The sequence below is a fragment of the Leptopilina boulardi genome, unplaced genomic scaffold, assembly GCF_019393585.1.
Source record: "Leptopilina boulardi isolate dan_hultmark-lab unplaced genomic scaffold, ZJU_Lbou_2.1 LbouV2_302, whole genome shotgun sequence".
NCBI lineage: Eukaryota > Metazoa > Arthropoda > Insecta > Hymenoptera > Figitidae > Leptopilina > Leptopilina boulardi.
Genome location: NW_026137866.1, coordinates 252873 through 265651, shown reverse-complemented (window position 1 = coordinate 265651; position 12779 = coordinate 252873). Strand labels below are relative to the sequence as shown.

Here is a 12779-nt window from a genome sequence, read left to right as displayed (position 1 = left end):
TTTCCTTTTCCTCACTGAAATGGATACTGGGTCAATTTTGCTGACCACTCAAACTAGTCTTAAGACATTTTGAAAAAGATGAAGGATTTTTATGACAGCCAAGAAAGATAGAAAATATCTCTCTCATTATGTCATTTATATCTCAGAGAACATGTTTTCGTTTAAATTTTTTTTTTACTTGAGAATTTTCTTTCAAAAGATTTTATTTCTTGTGAGCTTTTTCTTGAATAAATATAAGAATTTATGAAAGCAGCTTCAATGTTAAAATATATAAAATCGTCTGGATATATATTCCATTGTCAGGCGAAACAATTGTTTTTAAATTTTTAAAATTATTTTTTATTACTGATAAAATATTTTCACTAGCAGGAACGAATAATTTTTTTTTTTTTACTATATGAAAAACATTTTTAATTTAAAATTTTCTAAACTTCTTTTGACATACTTATATAGTATATTTTGCACAGAAATTAATCTTCAGCATTCTTAAAGATCAGCAAAAATCCCTTTAAGGGTGTGATAAAAATCAATCCGTTGTTCGACATTCTTTGTCTCTTAAGAGCGATCTAAATTCCCAATCAGATTATTGTTTCTTATTCAAAAATATATATCCAAGTAATTAATTATACGTAAAGGCTAATTAAAAATATTTAAACAAAGGAAAAGAACAATAAAAAAATGTAAAATAATAAATAAATAATAGTAATGATAATAACAATAAGACATTAATTAATTAAATAATAATGGTTTTATTATTTAAACCAATTTATTTTTTATATTATTGTTATTTTATTTTTTTCTTCCTTTTTCATTATTATATAATAATTTTTTCGGTATTAAAAAAGGTTAAACAATTTTTAAATTTCATGAGACAATGATTTTTCCACCCCAGTAGTATTTCATGACCGACTAAAATGGTCATCACTACTTAAAATCACTGCTCCACTTAAACCGCAGTAGTATAAACCCTATCGTGTCAGACAGGCGCGTGAAAATAAAAACGGTCCCCTTTCATTATCTTCTAAACTTATTTTTATTCATTCTATTTTATTTTCTGTTCTTTTAATGGAAAACTCAATTACCTGATTAAAATGACATTAAAAATTTTGAAAATAAATTATATTTTATTAAAAATTAAAACAAGAGATGATTGCATAATAAATTCTTTAATATAAATATTTTTTTTCTTCTAATTTATGTATAAACAAGATAAATTTCCTTAAAATATTTGAGAGAATTTTTTTTTGTTGTTTTTTGCGCTGAATTTATTTTTAATTTTAAATCGAGGGCAAATTGAATGGTGCTGCCAACATTCTGTCTTTCGGAGAAAAGCTCAAACAGTTTCAGAATCAATAAGGATATTGCAGCGAGTTACCGACCATCGCTTATATTTTTCACTAGAAATCTAGTCCAACAGGGTTCTTTAAAAACGTATCACTTCTTCGTTTTGACGCCAGATTTCTCTAGCTTCTATTGCTTCAAAATTAAAAGTAAATTATTTGTTTGATGAACGAATTTTTCAAATTATAAAGTTTTGTTTTTTTTATCTCACTGCTGAAAATATTTTGATTAAAATTTTTATTATTAATAAAAGTAAGACATTTTTGAAAAAGAAAATTTCTTTAACTTTTTAATTTATTATCTGATAAAATAAGTTCTTATTTTCTTCAGCTTAGGGATTTGTCTATATTTTTCTAAAAAAAATTTTCTACTCTAATAAATTTAGCGGAAACGTCAAGTGAAATTGTAAAAGAACCGTAAAAATGCAAAGAAATTCAGGTCAAAAAGTTTTACTTTTCCCAAGTGTGTAACTGAATTCCATCAGTAAAAACAAAATACTTATTACTATTAAATATTTAATGAAGTGAAAAAAAGAACAAATAAAATCGATATCCAATTGAATATATGAAAAGAAAGAGTGGATTGTAAAATTTCAAATAGATGCAGAATCTTAAAAAAACATTTTTTTTATTTCTGGTAACAATCAATGTCTTTCGATCATCATAAATAAAATTTTCATGTTTTCTTCAATATTCATTTCTCGAATTACCCTTTTGAAACATGAAATACGCATATTTTACAAAACAGAACAAAACTCAACGTGAACGAAAATTTTATAGACCAAAAAAAAACAGTTCCATTCACTCGTAAAAGTGTAGAAAAAGATGTAAATTAAAGAAAATTTCTTGTGCAGCCGACAGTTATATGGATGCATATACGAAATATGAATCCATAAATCAAGAAGAAAAGTACAGTGGAGTTAGTTTTTTTTAATATTTTTCACTTGACCCTTTTTATTTTCAAATGAAATAAATTCTGGTTTTAATGTCGAGTCAGTGTGGCATTAAAATAAAATTGCTATCGAAATATAGTTAGCGAAAGAAAGAAATAATGTAATTACATTCAAAGTAATAACTTAAAAAAAATACAAAGTTCAAAAATCCAAATTTTTTTTAATCAAATTTAGAACTAGTTAAAATTACTTTTAGGCAAAAGCATAATTATCATAATTATCATAATTATCTTTCAATCATTGATATAATTTAATGCAAATAAAAATAGTTAAAATTTTTACTTATTCGAATTTAGAGATTAAATTGTTCGGGGAAAAAACGAAAAAGAATAGAAAGAAAGTTTAATAGATTTTAACTTGACGACAAATCAAATTCTCCTTGTTAACATGATTAGCTAATCAAAATTTGATGACCCTGTAAATAGTGGAGTCCCTTGCAGCTTACCTAACTCGTATTGCCGGAAATAATTCTATCGATCTGACGGAGACTGTATGATAGCCTCAAAGATAGTGCACCTGGAAAATATATATATATTTACACACGCTTTTATATATATATATGAAAAGGGCAACCCGAATAAATGAAAATCGATATCAAATGGCAAAGTTACTCTGGCCGTCTCTAATTATCGAATATAATTAAAATATATCTACAGATTCCACCACTTAAATAATTTTTTTTTTGCAAAGAAATCGAATAACCACCAAGACCTTTATGAAAAGTAATATTTTAAAAATCCCCGCTACTGCAATTGGATTTTTATTATTCAAGGAGCGAAAAATAAAATTCTATGTCAATTCGAAAAATATGAATTTTAAATGAATACTAGAAATATTCTTGTATAAATACGTTTTGAAGAGTACGATTTTGACATTGACAATTTTTCCCCAATAAAATACATTTTTTTTTTTTTTTAAAATAAAAATTCGAAAATAAATTATGATCCAAAGTGAAAATAATTAACTAATTTAAGCTTTCATTTAGAAAAAAGAAATGAACTTAGGAAATTCTAAACTTTAGAATCTACATATAACTAAAAAAGTTTGGAATGAATCCGCTATCCAAGAAAAGTTAAAAGAAACTTTTGTTGAAAAAAAAAGTTAATCAAAAAACTTTCAGTTATATAAAGTGGTTTATTAAAAACATATTCTCAATACAAGTTTATTAAATAGAAAAAAACAGAAAATTTTTGATTTGTTAAATACGATAATGTTGTGACGTAACATAATGACTAGCAGGCGCATTAGTTCAACTGTCTCATGCAGAAATTGCCTAATTTGGAACGTAATTTTACGAATGACATTAGATAAAAGAGATTTCGTATATTTTCCAAATAGCTCTGGGAATTTTACACCAATAATAACGAATATATGATTCCATTTGAAAATCATATAAAATCCCGCCCGAAATACACACCTGACAAACACATTTCGCAAAATTAATTATACCCTCGAATAATCCTAATGATTAAATTCACATCTAAAGTTTAATCAGAAGCTCAGCTTTTGAATAAAATAAATTTAAAAAAAAAACAACCCGATTTCTCGATGAAAATGATATTGCAAACAATAACAGTTTTCGATCAAACGGATCAAATTAAATTCCCATGTTACCAAATCGAAACCATATTTGACTAATTAGCGAAGATGGGATTCTGTCCAACAAACAAATAGTTTATTTTATTTAAACCAAAAAGCTATCTCTGTTTAATTTCAGTTCAGTAAATTCAATTCATTATTATTTGTCTCAATTCGGGATAAAATTCATTCTGACCTATATATATATATATTGTTTACAAATAATATTATTATAAATTTAAAGTTCAAAGTTGCTAGGAATATAATATATATTAAATGGTGTCTTTAAATAAAGCCTGTTAACAGAACTTTATTTGTAAAGGAACAAAATTTAATGTATATTCAAAGAGATTATTTCCATCTCAGTCAACAACAACTTAGAGAAATCTTTTGACATTAATAATTCCATTTCTAATATTTATATAAAATTCCACTTTTTCGATAACATTTTAATTTATTTTTCAAATTAACATTAAATCAAATTAATTAATTAAATTTTATTAAAGGTTTCTTTCGAAGTTTGTGTTAAAATACCCGATTACATCGGACTAATTTTTAGAGCCCTTGTGTTAAATTTTTCAGAAAAATGAAAATATAAAAAAATACCGATACAGAAGTCAACCTTACCGATTAAGGGTGATGATACCGACTGTTTTATCATCAGTCGGTAAGGTAGATTTCTGTGTCGATAATTTTTTATATTTTCATTTTTCAAATATTTTTACCCTAATGATCACGTATCGCTCGCAAATATACGTGGGTTTCACTTTAATTATTTTTAAAGAAATTGTGAGGAAATGAAAAAATATTAAAACTGAGGTAAAAATTTGTAATTTGAGTTTCTCAATTCAGAAAATAATAAGAAAGAAGAAGGAGAACATTACAAGACGAAAGAATATTATCCTAGATTAAAGAAATTGAACTGAATAACACCGGGAGAAAAATTAAAATCATAAAATCTTTATCTCAGAAAAATATCTAGATATAAAGACTTATAAGAAATTAAAGAAGTATTGTAATACGAATTCGAGGATAATTTTTCTCATCTATAACATTTTGTTATATAATAAAATTCGATATAATAATCATATATATATACACAGAAAATTAAAAGGCATTAAAATAAGCTGCAACGCTTCTTATTTTAATCCAATTTTGCTTATTTTAATACAAAAATGGATTAAAATAAGCAAAATTGGATTAAAATAAGAAGCGTTGCAGCTTATTTTAATGCCTTTTAATTTCCTGTGTATATATATATATATATATATATATATATATATATATATATATATATATATATATATATATATATTTGATCGTAATTTTGTCTGCAGGTGTCAAGTGGACGATCAGAATGACATCACGTGACACAAGAGGGCAATACAGTTAGAGGCAAGTCCAATTCGGAAATTCCTGTGGCATTAATCATACTCATGAGGGCACGTCACGCGTATTATATGAATGCAAATGTGGGAATAATTGGCAGCAAAGTAATTACTATTCTACTATAGGTTGCAATTACAATTAAAGCGTATATTCACAAGTACATAGTGAAACCGCTAATTCCTAAATTTAAATTCAGTCATCTTCGATTAATTAAGTTATGCAGTCTAATCTTTTTATCAATCATTTTCCCCGTCATTAATTTATCTAATAATTAAAAATATGTATTTCAAAAATGCATCACATTGTCGAAACACTTTCTTGTTGTAGAAAAAAAAAAGAGAATTCCATTATAAAATATTAAAAGCTCTAATTACCTGTCGAATGTTCTCATATAAAGAACAATAGATTTTTTATATATTGTTCATCAATATATTAATTAGATTTATAATAGCGATCAACTATCTATTGTTCTCTTGAAAATATAACAATTTTTTTATTTTACTGAAAATATCGAAATTCATTATTAAAATTATTTTCCGAATTTTTTTTATTTATTTAATTAAAATTATTCATGCATTTTTTTTATAAATAATTATTTTTATAAACAATAAGTTTATTTTTACAAAAGTGTAAAATTGAAAAAGAATTTTTTTTCAGTTGAATCAAAGTGTAGTATAATTGTATCAATAATACAAAATAAAAAAATTTTATGCTTAAGAAATGGTAATTTTTATTAAATTATACCGTAATCCCGAGAGAGAAGACTGAAATACAAAGTTAAAACGTTTTTGTAATAGGCTGAACTTGGAAAGATCAATACCAGTAGGATTAACCGTTCTCGTAATGCTTGTAATGTTCTTTTTTTTTATTTTTCAACTGGAAAAGACAATTTTCGCTGAAAAGGCGAGAACAGTACTGTGAGGCCGAATTGAAAGTGCCTCGTTTAGAATCTACAGTTATAGAACAAGGGCTCTCTTCAACTAAACTCGTGACGTCAGAAGCTCAATTTAAAACACAGTTAACAATGGGGGAGCAATAAAGAAAAACTGGTTTGCTAAAAATTTTTTTGTTGCTACAAGCAAACCTTAATTAAATGTAAAAGAAAAAAGAATTCATTTTTCAATTTCGTAAAACAACATTTCAGTTTTTCTTCTCATACAATGAATTTATTTTAAATTCAGAAAATTTAATGCTATTTATTTAGACAAATAATATATAAAATATGTAAATATGAGAAAATTTCTTTCGTAGAAATGCAAATATTTACCATTTTGTTTTTTGAAAAAAATATCAAAGCACGTAGTTTAATTTAATATGTGTGATGTGTACATATAGTTTGCCGCAAATGTCAATAAAGTTTATATTAACATTGATATAGTAACATCTATGCCATTTATTGATCCTAAATTCTTTAAGTTTTGTTAATTGTAATAGAGAAAAACATAAATTGCAAAATACCTAATAAAAGAGAATAAAAATTTACAATTTGGAAAGTTTAAAAAAAAATAAAAACAAATTAAATAAAATAAGTTTTAATAATTTTCATTGTCAAGTAATGAATGAAATAATTATTTTTTGAGTCCAGTTTTAATGAAATGTCATATTTCTAAGAGAATAGAAAATTTTCAAGTAGCTACTGATATTTTCAATAGAGAGCTAATTCCATCCAAAATTTATACATATATGCACTAAACTGGGAGATTCACGTACTATAAATTTTACGACTAACTTATTCAAGTGGAAAGCAAACTTTGATATAGTATGATAACTTTCAAGAGTTTCCATTTTGCATAATTTATGCAACTCTATGGTTTTCAAATCGATGTAGGTTCAATCACAAACATTTTATGGAGCGATTTCATTTTCATTAAATAACAAAATTTTATTACAACAATAAATCAGTGAACAAATCGATAAGTAATATTTTATTCTTAAAAAATATTTACAACATCTAAAGCTATCATAAATTGAAACTATCAATAACCAAAACTACAGTCAATTAAAATTAATGACTCTTCAAACTACAATTGATTAAAGCTACCGTTATGTAAAGCTCAACTTAGCTGACAGAAGGTAAAATAAAGTGCATTTTCAATGACTATTTTTCTCTACGCTTATACAATACTCAACAATGCGTAAAACAATATTATAGAATAATTTTTTGAAGCAAAAACAATGGATTTATTCAAAATATGCATCCAAATGATAAATATAATAAATTTCTACTTAATAGAATTGATTTGTCACTAAATTCATTGATGGCCAATTCAATAGTTTGCAAAGCCATTTCAATCCCCATAACGAAGAGATGAATGGTGATGGTCGTTTAAAATCGCAAGCTTTTAATGATAAAATCGATTTAATAAAAAAAAAATTGTCACTAAAATATAATTAACTTTAATGGGATTTTTTCATAACGCACTGTTAAAAGCCCTTTTACCTTTTGTTTTATCATTCATTTAATGAATGCATTTATATTTGTAAACTTATATATATATTTTCATATTTGTGTTTCCTTATGAATCATTTAATTTTATATGTCCTTTTGAAATCAAGGGAAAAATGTTTTTAACGTTCAATTCGAATGTAATATGAATTTTATTCCCAATTCAAATCTCCGCTATACAAGCGTCAATAAATTTAAAATTTTAGTTTCTTTTTTGCAATTTAGACCCGGCCCTTTTATCCCTCTATATATAACCTTCGATATTCTCGTTTTTTATGCGTCCGCAATTCCATGTGGCTTAAATTTTGCAATGTTACGAATTTTATATGGTATTTATAAAGATTTTTGTTTATTGCATTTACCGTCGATAACCATTGTTGTTTCAAATAAAATATTTTAAATTATTAACTTTATTTATTGAAAAACAATAATAAAAAAGCTAAATTACTAATTAATTTTTTCCATTCTACCAATAACAGTTAAATCTGCATTATCATTAATTAGTTAAATAGATTTGACTATTTCAATCTAATTTTTAAGTGAAATATGAGTAAATTTCATTGGAAATCTTATTGAAGTAATTACAAATATAAATATAATAAAGAATATTCGAGGAATGTCAATCAAATATAACCTTGCAAACAATCTGGCTAAATTAGATTTCAGGAATATGATACAGAAACGGGTTTAGATGAAATTGATCAAAAGCAATCGAAGCTTTCAATAGATACAACATTCCAATTAAAAGGAGTTGTGAAAAGCTTGTGAAATCTACGAGTGTCATATATATATATATATATAGGGTGCATGCTTTGAAAAGCCATACGTGCAATTGATACCATGTTTACCGACGGATCGTCCGGAATTGAACTAAGAAAAAGTTTGTCAATTGAAATAATCGTTAGAGGAAACGAGATTTTTGATTTTGTAAATCTAGATTTTAAACAAAGTCTACCAGTGTTAATAAAACGTCCTTCTCTCTGTGATATTAGAAATTATTCAAAATGAAGGAAACTTTATTATCGACCGATCAACTATACTCTGCCGTCAGTTTCTGGTACTACAATGCACTGCATTTCCACGATTTCGTACTAAAATATAAAATACAGTTCTTAGTCGTGTCCAAAATTGACGGCATAGTATTTTACTAGAAGAGCTTGATATTTATTTTTTTTGATAGACATTTAAGAATGTTGAAAAATAAAATAATGAACATAGAGACGTCCAACGGAAAATGATAAGGAGAGTGCATTTTGTGCAGGTGCTACTCACTCTAAAAAGACCTCGGAATCGCTTCGTGGCAACACCAACCTCGGCAAGACGATGGCCTTCTTCCTTCTGCCCTTGAGACTCTGGACGGTGAAGTTTTGTTGAAAATCAGGAGCCGGAAGCGGTGAATGTGGACTCAGGATCGTAATTCGTCGATCGCTGCCGCCGGGGCTCGTCAAAGAAAACATGCCCGAAGGCGGTGGCAAACTCAAATGCTGAGGTAATCTCCGCTCAAGACCCATATTTGCAAACAGACCTCGTCTCACTTCAGCATTGAGACTCTCCTCACGATGAAGATTATCGCTGCTTCTTGATTCGAGTGCAACAATTCGCCTAACGTCCTTCCTCGATGACGTCAAAAAACTTCGATATTGTCCCTTTGCACCGGCACTGACGTGCGTCTCCGATGCTGACGAAAGCGATTCAAGAGATCGCGAATCCTCACAATAACGATCGTCGGCACTCAAAAAATTTCTCGACGTTCTCAATGATTCCATGGACCTCGCTGTCACGTGACTCGAGCCAATGGTCAGTAAATTTTGTTTTGGTATTGTCTTCACTTCCGGTTCGTATTCCTCTTGGCTTGAGCTCGACTGGGGACTTCGACTGGCCGACATGAAGAGTCGAGCACCACCGTAACGAGCAAAACTACATCTCGGAGGATTTTCAGTCTCGTTTGATGAGGACGAACTCTGTATCTGAATTCGCGCTGTTGTTGTATGCCTTTGAGTCTCGCTTTTGTGAAGCGTGACTCGCGCCTCTGAGATCTCGGAAATTTCCGACACCTCCTCAGAAACATCAGGAAGTTCATTGTCAGTGGATTTCTCCCTTCCGGAAATGCGGTTGCCCTTCTCATCCGTGACAATTGGCTCTGGATCCTGTTCATCCGGTGGGATATTTTCTACCTCATTCTCCGAGGTGCATTCCATTGTTTCTGACTCGTCATTAGAATTTACTTTCTTCACTGAACGACTTGAAATTAAACGTTTTGACGTTTGTTGTTTTTTCACAAATTTATTGACGAGTGTTACCGATTCTCGTAAATCCTCCGCATCATCCTCGTCCATGATATATCTTTTTTTTCGTTAACTTTTCTTTGAGTTTTTTTCTTTTTTCTTTTGGTGAAAATCAATAAAATCATGCACAATTAACGAAAGAAAAATGCAAGTAAAGAATTCGTCAGAAAATCATTTGGAAGCCGTTTGATTCAACTTCCGGATTGTTGGAACCAGGAAGAACATTTAACGAACATGGATGTTTTGTCTTCCTTTTAATTTAGATACATGACGATTCGTAAAAGGTCACAAGATAAGAAACTCGAAATCCATTTTTACTCCGGTCGACATCCTTTTTGTTGTCTGTTTTTCCTTTGATGGGAATTGTACTCTGAAAATCAATCATGCTTTTTCGAAAAAGAGATTTTTATGTTATAATATCAAACGCTTGGAGTCATATAAATTCGATTAAGCAGAAAATTTAATTAAATTAGCAATGTTGCCATATCCATGTTTTTTTAGTCTATTTATTGTTGTTATAATTTGCTGAATTAGCCGGAGGTTATTTTTAATGCAGAAATAATTATTAAAATATAATGATGAAAAAAATTTTCCGGTATCGTGTTTTTTTTTTATTAGATTAAAAAAAAATTTCCAACTGAAGAAAAAGCATCATATTACTATAGTTAAAGAGCAGAACTAATGACAAAAGGAAACAGTCATCGATAAAACTTGGAAAAATCTACTTTCTTTTAGTGTCACTTTTCTTTGAGAATTTCCACTGTAATACCCAAGGGTGAATGCCTTTAACTAAGTAGTATCATAAAAGATAACAGAAAATGTAATGTGAAAGTTTTTTTTTCTTAAAATGTTGACTTCTCTAATAATATGGAGAATTAATTTGAAAAAATTAATTCAATTTTTAAAAAACTTTCGTTTCAACTTTTTCAATTAAAAAATTTTAATTACCCGCGTATATAAATAAAGTAAATAAATTATAAAATTGCAATTTTTGAATTAAAAAAAATTATATTATACTCATAAAAAATCATTGCGGTTTTGTAAATAGCTTTTATTTAGAAAAAAAAACTCTCCAACTCTTTGGCAAGTAAATTTTTCTGATTTTACGATATCTTTTTTTAATCATTTAAAGATTCTTCTCCTCACCAAAAAAATTGTGCAAAAAGAACTCCGACGGCTCTAAAAAAAAGTCGGTCGCAAGTTCCAAAATTAAAACACATATGCCAGGCATGTGACACAATTTACGAAAAATCGAATAAATTTCTCACTTGGGATTTCATTTTTTTTTATCGTCACAAAATTTTATATACATATTATATAAAACATGTGGATAGAAATAATTCATAAAAGAAACTTCTTTTATTATTTATTCTCCAATTTTTTGTTTTATGAGCCGCGGTCTGTAAACCGGTTTGAATAAATTTTTTCCGCTACTTAGTTTCATTTGCCAGCGAGTTTATCGTTAAAAACTTTTTCCACGACATTCAGAAATTACTGGGAAGCTTCTTGCGAAAATGATATGCAAATATAGTTTGAAAAATATTTCATATATATATATATATAGAATATGGGATTAATTACAAGCTTTTCAATATTTTCAAAAATATTTTTGATTTTTAAAAAGTTATTTTTCAATAATTAATCTTCCTCTCCTATAAATTGTAAAAAAGTGAAAGTCAATCACCTATTTATCTTAACATTTTGAAATTGCACAAGTATCCTATTTTTTTTATCATTGATTCGTGGAAAGACCTTCGAACTAAATTGAAATATATTATCAGATTTTGTGCTAAACACGAACATTGTGCAATTATTCGATTTTGTCACGCGACCATGACCATTGTGTGTATGTATATATATAAATACGAAGTCTATTTCCCCGAGAAAAGAGCTTTTGACTTTTCGAGGTCCCTCCCCATATCGAGATAAATTTGCTCTTTGAGTCTTTCATCCTCCTTATAATTGAAAGTATCGTTTGTCTAGGACAAAAAAGAAAAGAGGAAAGAACGTCAAGATAAAATCTCAATCAAGAAATTCCGATATTAACGCCTCTGTTTATCTACTGTTTCGACTCACGCGAAGAAATTTACCCGATTAAACAAATTATACACACGAGAGGGAAATTAATTTCCAACAGGGAAAACATTTTTTTATTCACTTCCCTTGATATGAGATTTGATATTCCATTGAAAACAAACAATGATTAATCATGGGGTAATTTTATTTCAACAAATATTTTATTTCTACCGCAGGCTCAATAAAATGTTTTATCCTTTTTTTTATCAGTAAGTCAAGGACATGAATTTTCTATTTATCACAGTGCTAACATTAAAAAATATAAAATGTACAAATTAAATTAATAGAAACAATTTTTCAAATTAAAAAATGTTAGAAAAATATTATTTCTGATGTTCTGATGTTGAGTACCAATTATTATACTTTTAATTAATTAATTAAAAATTAAGTAAATAAAAATTAAGTAATTAAAAATTAAGTTAATAAAAAATTAATTAAAAATAAAGTAATTAAAAATTAAGTAATTAAAAGTGTGAATAAAATAGAGGATTATTCATAAATAAATGAAGAAATTTTTCCATAAAATTAGGCTTTCTTCTTTGACATTTTCATTTAAAAAAAAAATGTTATTTTTTAATAACATTATCTTAAGGACGAAAGAAACTATGGAATTTATAAAAATTATTTATACGAGTAAGTCACCTGTAATCGATAAAAGCAAGGTTAAAATACCCTTCGCTCAAATATATTGTCAAGTACAGAACTTGCGTGA

General features: G+C 27.5%; 1 protein-coding gene across 13 annotated transcripts in view; it reads right to left on the bottom strand.

Annotated features, from left to right (window-relative positions):
* Positions 1–12779, bottom strand: part of LOC127282734 (cAMP-specific 3',5'-cyclic phosphodiesterase) — a 262846-nt gene that overhangs the window by 79959 nt on the left and 170108 nt on the right. For 4 of the 13 annotated variants that reach the window (XM_051307183.1, XM_051307184.1, XM_051307185.1 and 1 more), the window contains exon 2: positions 8979–10361. The exons of 8 other annotated variants lie outside the window; for them this stretch is intronic. In XM_051307183.1, coding sequence (XP_051163140.1) covers positions 8979–10042 — 1064 coding nt within the window. In that variant the 5' untranslated portion in view covers positions 10043–10361. The remainder of the gene's footprint in view (positions 1–8978; positions 10362–12779) is intronic. One more of the 13 variants, XM_051307186.1, reaches the window with a different exon arrangement.